Below are 21,684 nucleotides of genomic sequence, written 5' to 3'. Positions count from 1 at the left end.
GTGTGATTATAGGAAGTATATCGAAAGGGATTAGTTCCAAGCCTTTAAATCCTACAGTTTGAAGGGCAGTGAAGGTCCCACTTGTTTATAACAGATCTGCACTCCTAATGATGGTCAGTGTTAGTCTGCAACACACACACACACACACACACACACACATACATACATGCAAACATTTGTGTTTGTTGTGCAATCAGAAATGCAGTGAGCTGTGTTTCATGTGACAACTGCATCAGTTGACGCTTGTCTCAATGATCTGTGTTCAAACTAAGTTAGACTCTACACAGTTTATTAACATAAACAGATGGTTGCATGTGACCCATCACCACCCCTGCAGACACTCTGCCTGCAGAAAACTCGGAAAAAAATACAATGAAATCATTTACCATGAAAATAAGTATTTATACAGCAGACTCTGTGACAACATACAGTTACTAGCCTATCTTATCTCAGACATGTTATGGGTTAGGGTGGTGATTTCCATTAGCAACTGAGTATTGTATGAGAAGATACATTTGGACAATGCAAAATTCATTGTGTTACTGGTGTCCGGTCTACCGCATAACACAACATCTGTAACAGAACAGCTTAAAAACAGCTGCACAGGAAATGCAATGTGAAGATCATAAAATCACAGCACAGGCAGGAGAAATAACACAAGTGTGATGTCCACTACACTGAGCACACAGCTCCTCCAACACATTACATGCATGACAAGGAATGAGGAAAGTCATTGTCTGCGCGCCCGCACACACACACACACACACACACACACACACACACACACTCTCTCTCCCTCTCTCTCTTTCTCCCTCACACACACACACACAGTCGCATCACGCCATCGGAATCTCCGGCAGCTGCGCAGACTCAGCAGCCCCTCACACCGTCACATCAGGGTTTTCCGTCGCCCTGCGCGGATTTGGTCGACTTATTTATTTAATTACATGTTATATAATCAACACCGACTTTGAACACACACACGTTCGCGCACAAACTGATCGACCTCAACCTACCTGCAGTAAGTAACATTTCTGTGAATATGTGCATGTGGATGTGGCTGCAGGGGGGGAGTGTGTCAGTGTGGCTTTGTTATTATACCGGGACAATTATTGCTCTGCATGCCTGGAAGAGAAGAGCGATGTTTAAAGGATGTCTCTGATTGTATGGAGGACTGTCGGTGTCAACATTCCGGCCATTATTTGCTGGTCTTTGCTCGTCTATATATGAACGGACCTGTCACCCTCTTGTTGTCTTAAGTTATTGTCCAGCAGCGTTGACTGTTTTTACCGCTTTCCACACAGTATGTCCAGAAATTGGACAGGATAGGAGCAGCGAACCAGATTGATGTCTTTAAGGGTCGCTGTAGGCTGTAACAGTGGGGATGCAACAGGGGGGATGCGAAGAGATAACATAAAGATTTTAATGTTAAGGATTTTTGAGTGACGTGAATGAAATCAGGTGGAATTAGCGGACAAACTCCACACACACACACACACACACACACACACACACACACACACACACACACACACACACACAAACGAACATACACACACTCACTCACATTTCATAGACAACATGGATCGTGCCTTTTCATAGATACTGGGAAAAGATGCATCCCTGACCCGGGCCAAGGGAGCTTCCACCCTCTTAATTCTGTAGCTTTAGTTCCGCACATCCAGATGTTCTCCTGCAGCTGTCTGTAGCCTACATGAAGCGTAAACTCTTGGTCTCTCTAAATGTTTTGATCCACTCACAGTAGTTCCTCATTATGATAAATCTCTGTCTTTCTGGAGTAATCACATTGACACTCACAGTTTGTAGCAGACACTGTGTATTTTAATCACTGTATCCTGTGGTAACGCTACGTTGTTATTTTTTGTAGTACTACTGAAGCTAAATGTAATTGTTCATTTGGGAAAGGGGTGCTGACGTCACGAACGCACCACCAGAGGCGGTGGCGTTCTGCAGCTGTTCTGACGTCACACGCGTCTGCCTGCATCATCGCATGCAGGGGAGGAGTGGGCGTAGAAAAACGTCCTACACACACACACACACACACACAGAGATACACACACAGATACACACACACTCACACACACACACACACTGTATAGTTGCCCGGCTGTGTTAATGGTGTTTCTGGGATGAATTCAACCTTGAGTACTGACAGGTTATCATTGAGTGGCCTTCTCATCCTAACCTTGAAAATATCACTGTAGGGATAAAATAGATAGATAGATAGATAGATAGATAGATAATTGTAGTGTTTCAGTAGCCAAGTCATGTAAATCATACAACAAATGACGTAGTTCAAGAATGAAATACAATACAAATCCATTAATAATTGAATAACTATAGCTAGTCTGAATAAGATTAATAATACAACTAGGAACATACTGTGTGACTCTTGATATGTATTGAATATACACTGTAAAGGTAGTGCCCTGTAATCCACAGTACAGTAATGCAAGGCAAGTAGATATGAAAATTTAATCTCCACATTTATTAATACTATGCGTATAGCTTAAGAGATAAACCATGGTGTATGTGGGATTGCAGTGAAATGCAACAGCTGAGCCAAAGGGACACTTCCAAAGACTCCAGGTGGATGTAAAGGGTACCAATTTTACATCTCAATTTGTCATGAGTACCACTGTTGTATCTGTGTCTTCTGTGGCTCTGGAGGGGTCTTTGTCATGTCTCAGAAAATAACCCTGATGATGTCTGGAGTCAACAATGTTGCCAACAGTGTTGCCTGTGCTACTGTAGATTTTGAAGGATGTTGGCATTTAGCATACCAGACACCAACCGCCTGATGTCTAATGGAAAAACTATTGGGTTGCACAATAGGAAATGTTTGGTCCGTACTATGGAGTAAAAGTCAGGATATCTTGATCTGATTTGCTTGATCATCAAGTCTGTCCCTAGCAAGTCCCTCAATTTAATGGATGAATTGAATTGAATTGTTTTTATTGTCATTGCATTGAGGTCAACAAAATTTAAAAAAGCTCCATCCTCAGTCATCTCTCTCACACACACATGGCAGGCTACTAACTTGCTGGAATACCCCTTTAACACTAGAAGAGATTTAATTTAGATGACTTAAAGGAGACTTGACTGAAGAGGGGTTGGGTTTGTCACCTCATCTATAGCTTATTATTGGATGAAATGTTAATCCATCAAAGTAAATTTGATATAAAATGGTAGAACAATATATTTCTAGACACCAGGTTAAAAAAAACAAAAAGGCATTCTCGCTTGGTCCCTCAATGCTAATCTGGCTGGGGTACACACCGACCCCAGAGGTATACTTATACTGTCATATCTCACAGGTGCTTTATTCGATCATTCCAATTTTTCATGACTTTTTCAATCAGTTTATTCCTGATGACTTATATCATTATTTCCTATTTCTGTTTCAATGACTGTGGGGGAGCCCACTCAAAAGCACCCAATTCCACCAATGCAGTTTTAATAGATGGAACTATTCATTGAGTTGATGTTTGCCATGGGTCATAATTTAAAGTTTCACATACCATGGAGTTATTTTGAAGGGGATGGATACAGATGCAGCAGATACAGACATGATCTCTGTCGAAGAACCTAAGTTTTCATTTTACACAACATGCAAAATTAACTGTAATTTTCCTAAAATAATAATAATCTGGGTTTTTTTCAGATGAAATTAATTACATGAATAATAATGCTTTTAGAAGAAATACATTTTAAAATATTTTTATCTGTGTTGGTGTTAGAGTAGTTTATTCTTGGTGTTCCTCAGGACCCCAGTAGGATGAAGGTTAAATTGTTCTTGATTCCTGACTTTAATAGGTGTTTTGTTGGTTGGTCCTACTCCAATCAAGTCTAAAGCCGTATGACACCTCTCTCATCTTCCTTCACTCTCTCACTTTTGTCTCTCTCCTCACAGCCAGCCCTGCTGACAGACTTGAAGTGACAGTGCTGACCTGGATAACCGCTGAGCCTGTGTTCCACACCGAGCCAGGCCTCTCCAAGCAGACACACTCACAGATACTACAGCGGACAGACAGCGGTGTCAGCAGCTCATCAGCAGCCTGTGGCTCGAGAAGCAACAGCAGCAGCAGCAGCAGCAGCAGTAGCATCCGACTGAGAGGAAGAACACTGCATTCACACCATCCTCCGCCATCCTCCTCCTGTCACATCTGACATGGCAGACCCCAGCCTCACGTCGCCCTCTCAAACCCCACTGCGCTCCCCTAACACCTCGCTCACCCTCTCCTTCCCCTTCCTGAGGGAAGGGAGCCGGGTATGGGAGGAAAGGGCGGAGCAGGGGCTGCCTCGGGATTTGCCCAGCCCGCTACCAACCAAACGCACTCGCACCTACTCAGCGTAAGTAGTAAGAGACCACTCTGTGCTAAAATGATTAGTCTATTTACCACTAGTCAATGCAAACATTTATTTTACTATTGTACTTTTTACACCGTACATTTTTCTATATGATCTTCTAAGTAAGGCAGCCTGTATAAAGGGTGTAACTAATGGCTTTAATAATGATTAATGAATGATTTACTGAAGTGTTATGGATCAGTTTAAGCCAATAATATCAACAATTTGCCAGATCGTGGAAAATCCCTTTAGCTGACAACCAAAAACTTGGTAATAATTTATATATCATTTAGATAAAAAGCATTAGTAACCCCCCCTCCCCAAAAAAAACAAAAAAACTTGGCTTCAAATGACTTCAATTTTCTCTAATATGAAATATTCATGACTATATAAACCACAGTGACAGTTAGAATATCCTTACTTGTTATGTGTTTATCACTCAAAGTCTCCTGTGCTTTGTGAGGACTGTGTGGGTTGATAATTACGGGCTGACACAACGGGTAACATGAGCAAATAACAACTGTCACCAGTTTATGATTCAAACCAGTGAAGAAAGCAAAGACAGGAACACAAATGCAGAAACCTCCCAAGTGAAGTTTTTGGCAGAGCAATTTGAATTCATGTAGATATTCGTCGCTCAAAGTTAAAAAGTGACTGTGAGAATAAGTTTACAGGTCCTTTGAAAGAGGGTTCACAATGTTTCAAGCACCAAAATGAACACTGAAACAGGCTTTTCTTGCTATAATCATTCCCCCTGTTCATACTTACCATTAAGATTATCATGCGCTTACAGTGTAAGTGATGGGGGCTAATGTCCACAGTCCTCCTTCTGGACAAGAATATACTTAAATGTTTATCTGAAGCTAATATGAAGCTTCAACCATCCAAATGAGTAAAGTTAAGTATATTTTATAACGTTACAATCTTTTTAGTGCCAAAGTCCCTCTTTTTGTTATTTTTCTTCCACCGCAGCACAACAGGCAAACACTGTCCGAGGAAACACAAGGAGGGAATTTGATGCTAAAAGTCTGTAAATGTGACCACTTGATCCACTTGATATGACTAACTCAGACTGCTGACACCTCATATACATTTCTACATTCCTCTGGTCATGGCTTGAATCATAAACTCAATTACAAAAAAGAAAAAATCTGTTCTAAACTGCTCTTCTAAAACAATTTAATAGTAAACTGTACTGAAATTAGTCATTTTATACTTAATTTGAGAATTGTATTGTTTTTCTCTCTTCCCCTGCAGTACGGTACGTGCTCACTCAGGTCCCGTGTTTAAGGGTATGTGTAAGAACTTCTCCAGGTCACAGGGTCACGGTTTCATCAAACCCTCCCACGGCGGTGAAGACATCTTTGTTCACATCTCAGAGTGAGTGGCAGCAACACTGAACACACTCTTAGACAACAAAATCATACACGTTTCACAACATGTCGACTGAGGGGATAACAGCATACATGAGCTGAATTTAAAGCAGAAACAAAAACCTACTGCAGATCTGCTGCGTCAGCTCACAGGACTGTAAGAACTCAGTGAACCACACTATTTACTGGCAATGTTTTTTCAGAGGAAAGTGTATAATTTTTTAGCTCTCCTGGGATAACTGTGAAAACTGCAAAAAGTGGACCTGGAGAGTACAGCAACTTCTTTCTTTTTTATTCAGGACAAGCAGTATATCAAACTATAGCATTAGCAAAAGCAAAAGCAAATCTGCACCAAGTCTCAAAACAGATTATGCAGGATGATCTGGTTATTGTATAGCCAAACTAATTTGATCTGGTTATTGTATAGCCAAACTAATTTGCATCGTGGGTCTGAAACTCCATTTATCTTGTCTTGTTACTTTTATGTGTGTATGTTTGTAGGACCAAATTCTTTTTTTTTTCATAGAGCGAGATGAGAGTATCGATACCATTCTCAAGTCTGTGTGTGGACAAATGGAAACTGTTCTGCAACCTGTTAAAGTTACACATTCAGACAATATTTTTGGCATACAGATGTGAAGATGTTTTTGTGAGAAATGCAAAAATGGTATTTATTTCTGAAAACAAAAAAGCTCTGAGTTTTGCATTTTAATTTTGTTGTGACTATGGTGTTCATTTCCTTTTTTTGCCTTGCAAATAGTGCAAATGGAAGATGACTGTCGTTAAACTGTAAAACTTGTTATTTTTGACAGTAAAAGAGAAAAAAAAAGTCTTTGTGTTACGTATGAAGCTAGCACAATTAGCTTAGCAGAAAGACTGAAAACAAGAGGAAGAAGCTAGCCTGGTTCTCTACAAAGTTTAAAAATATACCTACAAGCACGTCTAAAGCATGTTAATTTATACTTTGCTCGTAGTTTGTCGAGTTCATACACAAACAGGATTATAAAGTCAGTTTTGTACTGTAGCTATTTTTTGGCTAACAAGAGCCAGGCACAGTGACTTTCATGAGTCTTTGCTGGCTTGAAGTCAGAAAGTTACTTCAAACAGCAGCTGTTTGCTAACAAATCCAGTGAAATAGTTAAAATGTGTAAATGAATAAGCTGAAGAGGTGCTTATAGGCAGATATTTTAACTTGGACAGAGACAGGCTAGCTAGTTCCTCCTGTATGCAGTGTTTATGCTAAGCTAAGTTTATTGCCACACGTAGCTTAATACTCTTCCTTTAAGTCAATCAGTCTCCAGTCAGGCAACCTCAAAGGGTCGCAATATTGTTTATCGTCGTCAGCAGAAGGGACATGAGATTAATTATCATATCTCTTGGGGATTTTCTTCTGTTATTCGATTAGTTACAAGTCACCACCTGTGCATTAACACAGTTTTGCTGGATGAAAGTGAAACCCCTCCCCCCTAATCAACAGATGAATGCATCCTGTTTGTGCCTGTTAAGTAGTGATGGCACTTTCTCAGGCCACGCTTAATCTGTAACCCTTTATACAACAAGACCATACAAAGCTAAACACCATATTTCCTCTCTGTTTCAGCATCGAGGGGGAGTATGTCCCAGTTGAGGGTGACGAGGTTACGTACAAAGTGTCCCGGGTCCCACCTAAAAACCTGAAGGTGCAGGCGGTGGAGGTGAAGATCATACATCTCAACCCAGGGACGAAACATGAGACCTGGTCCGGGCAGATCATCAGCTCGTAGGCCTGACCTCTAGGCCTGGTGGGTGATGCTGGGTAGGGCTGGGTGGGGGGTGGTGGAGGTGTTGAGGGACTGATAGCTTATATTCTGTGCTCAAATTCTTTTTTTTTTCGTCTTTTTTTTAAAAACATGTTTTACCTACACAGCAAAGTGTCGAGTGTTAATAAGTGTCAAAAAATCAGCTGTAGTAGGCCATGACAGTTTTATACTCACAGAGCAGATGTTAAAACTGTCTGTCTACTACTCTGATAGTCATGCATTGTTAGGAAAAGTCACATTTGTTTTATTCATTATATCGAAACCCAAAGGAGCTTGTGGGCCTGATCTTTCCTAGAGATCAGCTGTATAAAGTATTAAACATTGGGAACACTGTGTGGTGCAAATCTGTAAACTGAGGCATGACTGCTGAGTGTTCAAGCAAGGAAGAGAGCAATTTAAGAGAAAAGGCTGAATTCGGTTTTACTTCCCTTCTTTGCAGCTGTTAGGCGCTTGTTTACTTCACCAAAGTTTTCAGGATCACATGTTGGGTGCTAACATTGGTCCGATGACTCATTATCTCAACCTACGCTGTTTTAACATAAAGTGCAGACTCTGGAAAGATGGAAGGTACAAACTTTGAATTCAACAACGGAGATAATGGATGTAAGAGCAAGTCGTTTGGGAAATCGTGGCTGAAGAGATGTTGAATGATTGTGTTGCTTAAGTCAAAGAAAGATTAAACCGCTTTTTTGGGGTTTTAGGCCACCAGTTAAGAAACATGACCATAGAGACCAAAAAAAAGGAGGAAGTTTTATTTTTAAATGGTAAGGGGAATGTACTGAAGGTCAGGAGGAGAGAAATTCAGAAGGACAGAAAAAGCATGACCAGAACTGAAGCAGAACCACCACATTAAAGGAAGAGTTCTTAATTTTTCAAGTTTTTGTTTTATAACAGTCAGGAGCTCAAAACCTCTAACTGACTATTATTTTAAATTAGGTTTGAAAAATTGTGAAACTGTCCTTTAAATCTAAGCATTTTAAAACATTAAAAAAACCCATATACATATTTTACTGTGAAAGGAAAAATAGCTTTCCTGAAAAATGCATATCTTTGCTTGTATTGTCTCGTTTGTGGTTATTTATTTTCATTATTTATTTGATTATTTGCTCACATGTGTTGCAAGCTCTTTATTTTTTGTAACACATTCAAAACTTGCACTTAAACAAATTTGAACTTCCACTATGAAACTGCCACATTGCTAAAGACATCAGGTTTTACTCAATTTGTTGTCCAGTTTGAAAATTCCTGTTTTAGAAGCGTCTGAAGCCACGGATTTAAAAAAACAAAAAAGCAAAAAACAAAAACTGTTTCTAAATCTCTTTTTCTATGATTAGAAAAACAGTGTATCTGTGTGTGATTCATTGAGAGTAGTCAGTGTGATGGTGAACTACATGACTCCATAGTTGGTGCCAATAGACATCATTATTACAGAAATGTTGTTTGTAGTTATTCAGGTTTGCTCAGTTATATAATGTACTGTATGTCATTTTCTATAATATCTGTTCCACAGTCTCTATGCATCTTGTGTGTCTGTCAGTGTCACTGCCTGAATTTGTTTGTTTCTGTCACATCAAAGGACACTTTCTGTTATGGACGAGCCACTGTGGTGGTGATGCCCACGATTACTTCTACTGAGCCTTGAAAGAACATTAAAACGTTTTATGATTCACAAGTCTGGTGGAAACTGTTTCTTTACCTGTTTGTGAACGTTAAGAATTCAGGGAGACTAAGTGAGGGAGAATGGGGAAGAGTGGTATGAGCTCTGGTGAACAGATTTGCTTTTGACAAGTGTAACATAAGTGAACAGGCATGATAACTTTATTCATTTATTACTTATTCTAAAACTATTTGTATCATTCTTTCTGAAAACAACAAAACAAATGATTGTTAGCATGTCCTGATTTCTGAATATCTCAGCTACTTAAATCTATACTGATTGCGTAACCTCAGCAATGAGAATGAACATAGTTTGGCTTGTGGCTGTTTGAACTCTGCAGCATCTATTATTATTATTTATGGATTTAACTTCTCTGTCTGATCACCAGTCATGGAAAACAAAAGCAATAACTGACTTTCAATATGTTGCTCAGCCTTATTTTTTTTAAAGATTTTCTCTGACATAGACACCTTTATTTGAAAGTAGAGAGAGAGGAAATTATGGGAGAGAGAGGGGGGGGGGGGGGGGGGGGTGTGACATGCAGAGAGGTCCACCGGCCAGGACTCAAACCGGGGCCCGCTGCATACATGGCATGCGCTCTTAACCACTCGTCCACCTGTGCACCTGCTCATCCTTATTAAACATAATTTAGTATCATATTTTTTACATTAATGACTAAATTCAAAGTAACTTGAATTGATGACACACCTGCAAGCACTGAAACCAGTATATGGTGTTTACATGTGCAACACATAACTGGTTATTCTGTTTATAACCAGGAGGCTGTTAGTCCAACAGTGCCAAGAAGAGTCACATCAACATTTATTTAAAGTACCTTATAACACAAGAGTGTCTTAACACATGCTGCAAAAAACTATGAAAACATCAACAGAGCTAATAAACAGAACAACTGATTTATTATTAAGAGACAGTTCTCTCAACAGACACAAGATTTAACACTGAGACATGGTTTCAGCGTGATGACTTAAACATGCAGACATGCAACATCTGCAGTCAGGAAAGTACAAGTGACATGTTTTGCAATGTACCTATTGCGCCATCTGCATGCAATAACTGTTACTATAGCAGTTTGTGTCTGATTTTGATGTTTTATATTGTTTATATTATCCTGCAAAACATAAATATTCTGGAAACTATTTTCTGCTAAATATAGCTTACAGTACATTTAGTTCCTCTAAAAGTGCCCTCCTGCACCCTGGAGAGGAAGGAAATTGTTCAGACCAGATTATGATTGTTCAAATAAAAAGATAACAGGCTGCTCAGACCAAAACATGTGGTGTTTAACAGCCAAAAGCCAATTTAACTGTATTTCATTTGTGAAGTGTCTGTATATGTAAGATTTGACATTTCTGGTGACCCCCAGTGGTAGCATTAAAAAATACACTGTGGGCAATGAGTTTGTGAAAGAGTTACAGCATGAACCAGCTGCATAAGGTGCTTCACATTTAAAAAAAAGCCTTTCTTGAGTGAAGGCCCAGTTTGATCAAACACGCTGAGGTCAGTGAGATGATATCAAAAAAGATTTATTACAATGAATTGACACAAAATGACATTTTTATCCATACAAGACTGAAAAACAGCTGGACCAATCCCACCGTTAGCATCAGGGATACATTGTACTGTACAGGCTAATTCTCTGTGCATCATAGTCTTATCTACATGATCATCGTAGCCTTTGAGATTTAGTGTTCACAATCAAACACAGGAGTACAGCTGATGTTTCTGACTTATCAAAAGCTTCATTTTTATAATAATATCTCAAGGAGTCATTCTTTTTCTGAATCATGACAATAATATAAAACATTAACTTGTTATGGGAAAATGAAAAGTAGCAGTTTTAACATAAGTTGTTAAAATAAACCCTTTAAGCAGCTTTTGACAACAGCATGAATGAGCAGAAAGGAATAAAGCAAAAAGCATCAACATCATATGTTCATCCAGTATTCAGAATGCATTTGACTTATAAAAATATTTTACATACAAAGTTGCATATCGACTGGTTAAAGTTTGTCAAGTGACTTGGTCACAGTAGCTTAATTCACTGGTCAAGATGAATTAATTGAGTCAGTTCTGTTTTTAATATAAATTGAATAAATCCTGACTATTCAATGTAATGTTCATGTTTTTTTCCAGAGCTGCAAAACAAGCAAAGCGAACAATAGTCTTCCTTTTATTTACAGAACCTTTGTGAGTTTAAAACAGACATTTGACATTCAGAGGATCACACAGTAAACCATCAATAAATCACATCCACTTCAAAGCGCTGTAGTGACATTAAATACCTGGAATGATTCATATGAAGATGCATCTTCTTCCTTTTCTTCTTTAATGCTTCATTTATATCTCATTTTCAGAAATCTCACAAAAACAATAAGCACAAAGCTTCCTCACCTGTTCTAATATCTCACTTTCTCTCTCTCTCTCTTTCACTCTTATCACGTCCTTCAGCAGTGCCCAACAACAACAAGACTATACCAACTATTGGTATGAAATGATGCCAACATTAGTGCAAAACAGAAGCAGGTACGTATTCTATACATTATGTGGAGCATTAACTTTAAATATTGCAAAATGCTTTATAATCACTGAGCTTTTTGGTTACTTTCATGTTACATGCTACACACTGCAGTGGTGTGACACTGCAGTCAAATATATCTTCTGGTACAGTACTAAAACCTCAGCTGCAGTAAAACACTTGAACGTACATCAACGTGTAACATTTCCTTAGTTAATGTCCCTTTGTTTAAAAGCTGAGGGATATGTGGTAAAAATGTAATTAAAACACTCAATAATCATATTAATACATTACATGGAAAAAATCAGTAGTGGTATCTTTCAGCAGTTCATAAACAGCCTGGGCTCCATGTGCTGGTTATCTTACCATCAGGGACCAACAGGCCAGAGTTCAGAGGGGTTTTGTGGGTAAAGAAAGGGATTAAGGGCGGGGTAGGGGTGCGGGCAGTGTAGGACATCAGGATTCGTGTGGTGGAGCATCAAAGAAAAGCTCCCGACATAGCCTTGCCGTGTCCTCAGGAGAGTACACTGTGAAGCCGATTGTCCGCGGGTCGTTGAAAATTTCATAGTCGTTTCCTCCCTGCAAAGAGAGTCATGAAAATGATCAACCACTACACATGGCTGATTTGGTTTGTTTTCACACTGATTCGCATTCTTCCATCCGAGGCTATCCTTATCTATTGTACAACCGTGAACTTTGACCCCTAAGCCTGGATAAACAGTCGATGGCCCTTGTTTTATCTGATTGAGTGCTCCAGGCATGGCTTCACGGGCGTGTATCGCCTGTAGTCATGATTACAGCAACATACCGCAGCTGCCTCTGTTCATATCTGCATCATCTGGGATGCTCACAGAGCAAAGTATGTGGTGCAGTTGTTTTGCTGCGCAGCAAAAACGTAAGAATTTAGTTTAATTCTATAAGAAAATGGTCCTTCATGATTACCAAGTGGTCAAAAGTATGTGGACACCCCTTCTACATAGTGAGGTCAGCTGTTGAAGCCACCTCTATTTCTAACAGACAGATAATCAGACATACATCTATGGAATCTCCATTGACAAATATTTCAGTTAGCATGTGTTGTACTGTAAGGCTTAATGATTTTTTTAGCATGGCACTGTCATGGACCACCACATGTCCACAAATAGAGAAGTTAAAACTACAAGATCCCTTAACTTCAATTAGATCTTTATTCTTTATTGTCCGCAAAAGCTCAGGTCAGTACCATACAGACAATGAATAAATAAATAAACACTGCAAGACAAAAACCTATTCTAAAGAGACCTACTCTGAAAAGACAAACATGACTCTAAACGAAAAGCAATGCCTTCCACTGATTCTGTGAGTGTGTTTGTGCATGTACTGTATGTGTGTACATGTGTGAAAAGTCTCAGTGTAAGGGAGATCTTAATGCTGCAGACAGTAAACAACTGTATGCTTCTAACTTTGTGGCTCCCAGGAAACCATAAACAAACAGTTTGGAGTGGAAGAATTTGACTGGCTGGACTTTAACCTCATTAAATTTCTTAACGACAACTGTGAGCCAAGCCTTATCACCCAGCATAATTACCCAACCTCACTCATGCTCTTAAATCTGGTAGAAACCTTCCTACAGCAGTCGAGGCTTCTATAGCAGCAGATTTCTGTGAGTGGTTTTTAACGGGATGTTTGATTGGAGATCAGTGCCAGTATCTGTGCCCACTTCAGGGGATTTATATACAGTACATATCATAGGTTCTATCATAGCACTGCATCCTGATTTCCTGACAACATTTCCCAAAACATTTCAACATGCAGCTGCACTTACATCTGAGGTCTCGTTGCCAAAGAAGTAGATGGCGTCCAGTCCTTCTCTGTCCAGCAGCTCTAGACACAGTCTCTTGTCCCAGCCCTCCGGGAAGATGTCAAAGCTGATGAGACCACCTAAAACAAGATGCCCACAATTAACAGTTATCCACATCATCATCTTAAAGCTGCTCTCATCAATATTTTTATGCCGACAACCGATTAAATTACTACGCGTAATGTGAAAGGTGACACGCGTGGTGACAAAGCCGCAGATAATTATCACCTGAGTCTGCAGTTCTTTTCAGGTCATTGTTTTAGTGCACATTTACTCCATGCTACACTCTCACTGCATTCATAATCCGGCAGCAGCTGCTTTCAACAAAGAAGCTAAACTCACTGAATTCAATCTGTCTGGTAGCCAGAAACTCCAGTTACATGTTATTCCATCTCTGTTGGATGTGTAAATAGGAAAACAGTTTGCCTAACCTCCCCCCCTCCAAAAAAAAACAACAAATACCCTGTGGAGTTTTCTTGCATACAAACAAAAAGTTATATTGACATTGAGCGTGTGCATGTGTATCCTTGTATGTGTGCACGAGACAAACATCAGGGACCCGCTCATTAAAAAAATAAAATACAGTTTACCTTAAAAAAAGGACAGCATATCAATGATGTGTTTACAGCTTGTTGTGCTGCCCTCAAGAGGACAAACACTAAATGAATAGAGGTTTAAGCAGACACACTCATGCAATGTGTACTTTAGGATTATTTTAAAGAGGACAATGAAATCATATCAGTCACATATTTGCTTAATTTTTCAATAGAGAGTGGACATAGAGGTCATGCTGCGTTTACTGTGTGATATTTATTAACCAGTACATTCAATACCCTGCTCAATACTTTCCCTTTTGCATTCTTCTACCTGTATTTACACTCAACACCTCCCATAGCTGTGCTCATTATTTACACTGCTACTGATGGAGGCTGTTAGCTTTTTTAGCCGTGCAGGGACAGTCCTGTTTTGTTCTGACAGTTGAGAGAACTTATTTGCAGGAGAAAAGCACTGGACTTGGAGAAAAGTGTTGCCCAAACACACCCAATGTGTTATGAGTTTTCTAAAATGAAGCATTCCAGAGATAAACTGTGATTTGTGTGGCTGTGGCTGCAGAGAGAAGATGATTATTGCAATGTGTGTTTTGCAAAATCTTGTATTTACCACAAGCCAAGTCTGGTTTTCATTACAACTGTGGTTTTTATTTAAGAGTAAAATAAAAACAGTGCTGTAGCTCAGTTGCCAGTCTAAATGACCGCAGTGACCTCTGAACCCTGGCATGTGGCTGCAAAGTTCCCTGCAGCATTGTCTTTCCATTTGACTCATTCGCCCTTCCCCCGTTTCCACCTTAAATTCCTTTCCCTGCCTTGTCTCACAGCTGGTTTAAAGAGCCAGTGACAAAGATGCCAGCTGAGGAGCATCCAGCCAATCAGAAGGCTGTTTCCCCTCACACACCCTCCACACGCCTCCTACCCAAACTCCTTCAACCTCAAGCCATAAAGATCTCAGTAGATGAACCGCATTTACTGCCTGCCCATCCCACAGCTGGCTGTTTTTCATTCCTGAACAGCTGACAATGCATAGACGTGTGTGTGTTTTGATTGTGAAACCTACTAAACTCTGAATGCTGTAAACAAACCTACATTTATTACACAACCTAACCTGATCAGTTAGGGTTGTAAAGCATTTTTGGTTAATGTTGGACAAAAGGAGGCACAAATGTAAAATGTTTCAGAGAAATAAAGAAAATATGAATGGAAAAAATGTGTAGAAATTAAAATTCTCTTTATATAGGACAGGATGTATGCAAATAAACACACACAACATGTCTTCTTTTTATCTACACCAGCTCCCCTGGTTGATCTTTATCATGTAATAATAAGTGTAATAGCTTTCACCTCAGATCATCAGTGTGTGTTCTGAAAACAGAGTGTCCCTTCAGTTCTGTACATTCTGTGCAGACTGGATAGAGGAAGAGTGTCGGGTTTATACCCCAACACCTACTGCAGGGATCGGCAGTGTCAGCTGACAAGGGCAGCCGTGCAGAAACAGATACACAGTGAGGAGAGTAAACAAATAAATCTGAAACTGCGTACATCCTCCGGACCTATGAGCCTGTTTCCTCGGTGTCAGAGTCAACAGAGTCAACTGTGAAACCGCCGCAGTCGGCACAAAAAAACAGCTTTCTACCTCAGTGAATAATATCATCTGGGAACATAAATCTCACCTACTGTAAGAAAATGATGAATTATTCATATAGGATAAAAGAAGTGGCAGGGAAGTTTTAAGCCTCATTTGTTTGTCTGAACTGTGAACGATCGTCATGCATCATCAGCAGACGCTTACACCCCGCCGAGCACGTAAGCAAACAGAGAGTACGTGATTTACCTTACAGTGGCAGGGAGAGAGGGAACAGTGTGTGTGTGTGTGTGTAATAGATAACTGAGGGCTCCAATGTCCAGCACAAGCTCCTCCATATATGAGAGGTGTGAGGCCTGGATTCCTTTTATTCATCAGAGATAAGAAACAGTGGACAGATATGCTGTGGAACTGGTTGGTCTTTGAGCTACACTGCTGTAAACACAAACACTGAATACTGATGAGCTTGTTTTTCTTCCTGAAGGAAAAACACCCCAGGAATAAAACCAGTGATGCTGTTACTGGTCTGACCACTAATACTCAATCGGCACGAGTGTTAAAACTGGGCTGTGTTTAATGAAATATTCAAACATGCACACAAGGCTCTTTTTTCTTCTCTTCTTACATTTACTGTAACTGGTTCTGCCGCATTATGAGAGATCACGCAGCTTACTTTTTCAGGATATTAGAGGATGCAGTTTTTTTCTTTTTTCGGTACAAAAATGTTTTGGTTCCAAAGTCATTTCTCTCCCTCACGCAACATGTAACCCAATCTTATCATGGCACTTGGTTCAAAGAGAAGCTAAAATGTAATTTGGACCTTTTTACTTAGTGGTCAGTTAAAAACAGTCAGCACACTCAGCAGCACTCAGGTAAAGTATTGATGAAACACTGCTAAAAAGTTTTAGCTCAAAAAGAAAGTAATCATGGCTCAGTGAGGCTCAGCAAAGCCTCTGCCAAATGTGAAGTTTGCCTCTAAAGCTTTCGGTTCTCACCTCTAGTGAACCGCAGTCCTTTCCCAGCAAACTCCTCTTTCAGGGCAGCAACAAACTTCTCCCTGATCTTCTCTCTCTGTGGGGAAAATGACAACAGTTAGTACAATCAAGACTAAAGACAAGTATTTTCCTTGCTTCTATGTCACCTTCATCACATCACATTTCAGTGTGGATCTTAGCTGAAGATTCAGCTGTAAAAATGTTAGCAAGCAGCTGAAAGGGTTAAACCTTGCCTCCTCTGCTGTGATCTGCTTCCTCTATATTGCCTAGCTCTGTGAACCATCAATGGAGAGCCTGTTAAACTGTCCTGAAAGCTTAACATTGTTTGTGGTCTCTCTGCTTGATTGAACAAGTCATGAAACAGAGATGGGGAGGCGGCCCACCAGGACTGTCAGTGCCTGATGTGTAAAAACATACAGTTTGTTTAGCTGCTGAATCTGGATACTGTGCATTTTAACAAGATTCTTGGTTAAAGTTAATTGCAATGGAGGCAGAATGGTAAATCCTCTCACACAGTCCTGATTGACTAATACAGATTGCACCTCTTTATCAAACAATGCAGATGTTTTGTTGAATTTGGCCTTTGCGACACCTCAAATAAAAAGTCCCATCCCACTAATAATGTACTAATAATGAAAAACTTCACCTTGTCGATTTCAGAGAATTCGATTCTCTCCTCCAGTGTGCAGCTCCGACCGATGGGAGAAATGTTGATCATACCATTCCTGAACTCTATGAATGTTCCCCTGCAGGCAAGAAGAGACATTCAGTTAAAAGAAGTTACCTGTTAAAAAGACTTAACAGGGGCAGAAACCTAGATGTGGTTTGACATCAGTTCAAAGCCTTGCCCCACATATAAAGAGGACATGCTTTCGTTTTTTTCATATGCAGATATCGCAAATTCTGCATTTTGAATCAAGTTTCATGTGACATTCCTGCATATCAGACTGAGTGCTGACGTAACTGTCTCACCTTTTCTTTGGCAGCTTGATGAGCCCCATGTAGCTGAGGCAGAAGTTGATCAGGTCCTGCAGAAGCTCCTCCCCAATCTGGTTCTGAATGGCCTGTGGGGATAAAAATGAAACACACAATTGAAGAGGTAGGAAGAGGTGATGTAGGTAGTATTCTTAATGATCTCAGTTGTCTTATTTCTTTGAAGGGGAACATACTCTTCATCACATACTGTATAAAATAACTGTGTACATACAACATGAAGGTTGCTCTATCATTTCATCAGAGAATGGTTCGTAGTACGTTCACTTACATGTTTTGAGAGGAGCTTCCCATCTTTGTACTGCACAGTCCCATTCTCAGCAAACACGTAATCAAACTTGTCTATCACTGCAAGACAAGAGACAGGAGACATGTGACTAAAAGTTATCATGCGGTAACAGTGGGTCATCCCCTAAATACAGAGGAAGAGAATAGCCTTCTATATTTAACAGGTTCCAGATTACTGTGTACGTAACACAGCCTGGAAAAGTCAAGTTTAATCTGTCTGACCTTAGCACCCACTCTGGCCAGTGTGCTCTCTGTCAACAACACTAGACAGGCAAACTCTAACACTGCTTTGATCACTTTAATAACACAGAAGTCACATAGGAAACTACATAATACTGCAGGTTTAAGGCATGAAAAAGCTGCTGGATAGTGTGATGATCTTACAAATGATGATAAATGGGTTTAAAATGTCACTAAACCTCTTTTTGGAATAAACTGTTGAGTGATTATTGAGTCGATAAAGGATTTAACACATTTAACTGATGATATCATAATATTGACTAACTTTTTTCATCATTAGCATAAAAATATTGTAATAATACTATAACAACATTAACAGCTTTCATTAGATTTTTAACCCCAGTGCAGAATCATTTTAGAGCCTTTTTTCCGACAGGCCAACATCAGCTGTGATTGTGTGCATCATGATGTATAAAAAGATTCACCTTTAGCACACTTGGCCCCATTATGGAACTGCATGGCTCCCTGTTGGCACAATATGTCTGCGCTCCATTTGTAGCCAAATATTTACTGATAAACCAGTTTCGTGCCTGCCCATGCAGTCATGCGTCAACTCAGCTGGGATGTCGTTGGAGCTGCAGCGTGACGGTCAGTGTGTTTCAGCAGCAGGTTTCAGAGGACGTAAACCGAACCAAATCATGTGAGCTCATACATCAGCAAGAGCACAGGCCACTAAGTTTAGTGTGTTCACTTTTTGAACTGTGACTCCCTATGTCCTGTTGTGCAACCATATAATGAGACGATGAGTTAAAATGCAACAGTTGGTCATCATGAGGCAATTATTATCCTTTCCAATGTAACTGCTGCACAGATAAAGTGAGGGAAAGTCTTGTGTAATCATGCTTTCTTTCTACAGCTGTGTAACTGGCACATCTATAATCCCAAATTATTCCCAAGGCCCATCCTCTCAGATCAACTCTCTGTAGACTGGCGTCCAATTAAGCAGGGGGTCAAGTAAAAAAAGTGTCAGGTCATGCAGTGTGATGTACAGTGCTGAAGCTGTCTGTGACTCACCATCATCTCCCTCCCCAAGCTGCTCTGCTATCTTGGAGTAGTCTGACCCTCCCACGATGCCGATCTTCACTTTCCTCCGCAGGGTCTGGAAGAACTCATCCAGTTGTGGGTCAATTTTCTGTGGATTACATTAAAACGCACAGTATGTCATCAGTTTGTGTTAACTGGAGGAGCTCTGTATCACACAGACACACAGGCTTGAACATGCATGCACAAGTACCATCACTTAAAGGAAAAATCTGCACTATGTTGTTATAACACAGAAAGAACAGAGAACAATGGACATGACTTCTAGTATTGCAATTTTGGAACGGAGCCCCAATTTTCTAACATATGCACGGAGGGGGAAAAAAATGCCTGAGTAGCACACAAAGGAAGCTGCATTATGTAATATCTGGGCAGACACACACAGACATACAGTCACGTTTACTTAAGTCACTTTCAGGGACATTGTATAGACTTACATTCATTTCCTAGAGACTTACACTAACCCTAACCATAATGTTAACCTAATTCTGACCCTAACCTAACCTTTACCCACTGACCCCAAAATCTGCTTTTTCCCAATTAGGGACACAGCTTTTTGCACAAACCGTCCCCAATTAACTGGCCTTTAGTCTGAAATGTGTCCCCGAAAGTAGGCTAAAGTAAGTCTCTCTCTCTCTCTCTCTCTCTCTCTCTCTCTCTCTCTCTCTCACTCACTCACTCTCACTAAGCACACACACACACACACACACACACACACACAGTAACCCTGGGTGAACCCAATAAGAACCCAGTGACAAAAGGACAATGCAAACAGAACTCATTACATAATAACTAGGATAATAAGGAAAATGACATTCAAATCTAAAAACATGAAAACATTAAAAGAGGGATCATGTGAGCTGTCGAGGACACAGTGTGCTTGCATCGTGAAAATCATTCCAGAAAAAAGAAAGACAAAAAAAAAGAGAGGATGATATAAGCGATGGAGCGTGCAGCTGCAGAGGAGCTGTTACGAAAGCAGCCAGTACAGTAACAGTCAGTCATATTGTTGATATATTGACTGTACGTGAGCTCACCTCTCTCGGCTGTGTTAGAGTCCCATCCACGTCAAACAGACAGAGGATGTTTCGGTCCGACGAGAAGCGATCCATTTCCTCTTCTTTTTTAAAAGTGTTGTCTTGTTGTCTTCTGGACAGTGTGTAACCTTCACGTCCAAAACACACACACACACACACACACAGAACACACCTTCACCCTTCACATGAGAGAAAAAAACCCTCCGATATTCAGCTGTAGTCAGTTAAAATAAATCATTAAAAATATAAACGGCATTAAAAGACGGCTAATTTGTCTTCTTATGTGAGCTGACAGTCTGTTCTTGTTCTACTTTTGGAGCACAGTCCCGCTTGCTCAGCTCGGCTCGGCTTTAGTTCAACACCTCAACAAACACCGCATGCTGGACGTGTTGGATTTCTTTTGCAACACTGTCACTCATCCAGCAGCCAATCACAGACGCGTAGGAGGAGTGACGTCAAAAAGTGGGCGGGGACGTTTGCTGTACGTTCCAGTGAAGAGTTAACCTTTTACCTACATGTGAGGAAGAGTGGAAGTGATGGATGAAGCACAGACACTGTTTAGTAGAGTAGTAATAGCGTATTTATCAATGAGAGGGAGTAATATTATAGCAGTGGACATCATATTAATGATTATTAAACATGTATGAGAGCAAATAAATATAAAATAGAATACAAAAGCATGTATTGTGTAATGGTAAACATTAAATTAGAAATTTGCCAAAAATTGGTTTGAAATGACATTTGATTACTCAATTAAAGACCCAAATAACAGCAATCACAGCAAACCATGTGCTTCTGCAGACTTTTGTAGGCTATTGTTTGGCGCTCTCTAAAACTTTACATTCTTGTATCCAGTGGAGACTTAATTATCTCCATCTTTAGTAGGTTACCATAAAGTCTGTGCCAGAAGGGACACTGATGAAACTAATTTAAGGAAGGCAGAGGTCAGAGGTGCTCTCACTGCTGTTGAAGAGTGTGTTAACAGGAATGTCTTTATTTCTTGTATAGTGTACTGTATTGTATTTCATATATGTATATATATATATATACATATATATAAATGTATACATATATCCATACATAATGAATGCAAAAGACTTGATGATCGTTGTATGTTATGTTATGTGATCTAATAAGAATAGGTTCAATTAGATTAGGTTAGATTAGACTGATTATATTATATTATATTATATTATATTATATTATATTATACATTAGATTAGATTATATAGGTTAGGTTAGGTTAGGTTAGGTTAGATTAGATTAGATGATATTAGGTTGGATTAGATTAGATTAGATTAGATGATGTTAGATTGGATTAGATTATATTAGATGATGTTAGGTTGGATTAGATTATATTAGATTAGATGAGGTTAGA

General features: G+C 39.7%; 2 protein-coding genes across 2 annotated transcripts; one reads left to right on the top strand and one right to left on the bottom strand.

The window, feature by feature from the left end:
- The first annotated feature begins 903 nt into the window (after positions 1-903).
- On the top strand, positions 904-7,575 carry LOC128379074 (cold shock domain-containing protein C2-like). Its single transcript, XM_053338689.1, has 4 exons — positions 904-1,021; positions 3,935-4,374; positions 5,629-5,751; positions 7,345-7,575. The coding sequence occupies exons 2-4, from the start codon at positions 4,193-4,195 to the stop codon at positions 7,505-7,507; spliced, it is 468 nt and encodes a 155-aa protein (XP_053194664.1). The 5' UTR covers positions 904-1,021; positions 3,935-4,192; the 3' UTR covers positions 7,508-7,575.
- Positions 7,576-10,824: 3,249 nt separating this feature from the next.
- Positions 10,825-20,408, bottom strand: LOC128379071 (phosphomannomutase 1). Its single transcript, XM_053338685.1, has 8 exons — positions 20,307-20,408; positions 19,243-19,360; positions 17,972-18,048; positions 17,680-17,771; positions 17,354-17,453; positions 16,708-16,783; positions 13,541-13,656; positions 10,825-12,315 (listed from the first exon to the last, which is right to left on the bottom strand). Exons 1-8 carry the CDS (start codon positions 20,379-20,381, stop codon positions 12,193-12,195), a joined length of 777 nt encoding a protein of 258 aa, XP_053194660.1. The 5' UTR covers positions 20,382-20,408; the 3' UTR covers positions 10,825-12,192.
- Between the last annotated feature and the right edge of the window lie 1,276 nt (positions 20,409-21,684).

The sequence above is a fragment of the Scomber japonicus genome, chromosome 18 (assembly GCF_027409825.1).
Source record: "Scomber japonicus isolate fScoJap1 chromosome 18, fScoJap1.pri, whole genome shotgun sequence".
In the NCBI taxonomy this organism is placed as follows: domain Eukaryota; kingdom Metazoa; phylum Chordata; class Actinopteri; order Scombriformes; family Scombridae; genus Scomber; species Scomber japonicus.
This window is presented reverse-complemented; position numbering and strand designations above follow the sequence as displayed.

Coding starts and splice junctions, on each gene's coding strand:
- LOC128379074 (XM_053338689.1), top strand. CDS start 4,193: ATGGCAGACCCCAGCCTCACGTCGCCCTCTCAAACCCCACTGCGCTCC. Junction 4,375..5,628: donor CGCACTCGCACCTACTCAGC/GTAAGTAGTAAG, acceptor CTTCCCCTGCAG/TACGGTACGTGCTCACTCAG. Junction 5,752..7,344: donor ATCTTTGTTCACATCTCAGA/GTGAGTGGCAGC, acceptor TCTCTGTTTCAG/CATCGAGGGGGAGTATGTCC.
- LOC128379071 (XM_053338685.1), bottom strand. CDS start 20,381: ATGGATCGCTTCTCGTCGGACCGAAACATCCTCTGTCTGTTTGACGTG. Junction 19,361..20,306: donor CTCTAACACAGCCGAGAGAG/GTGAGCTCACGT, acceptor TGTAATCCACAG/AAAATTGACCCACAACTGGA. Junction 17,454..17,679: donor ATCAAGCTGCCAAAGAAAAG/GTGAGACAGTTA, acceptor TCTTGCCTGCAG/GGGAACATTCATAGAGTTCA.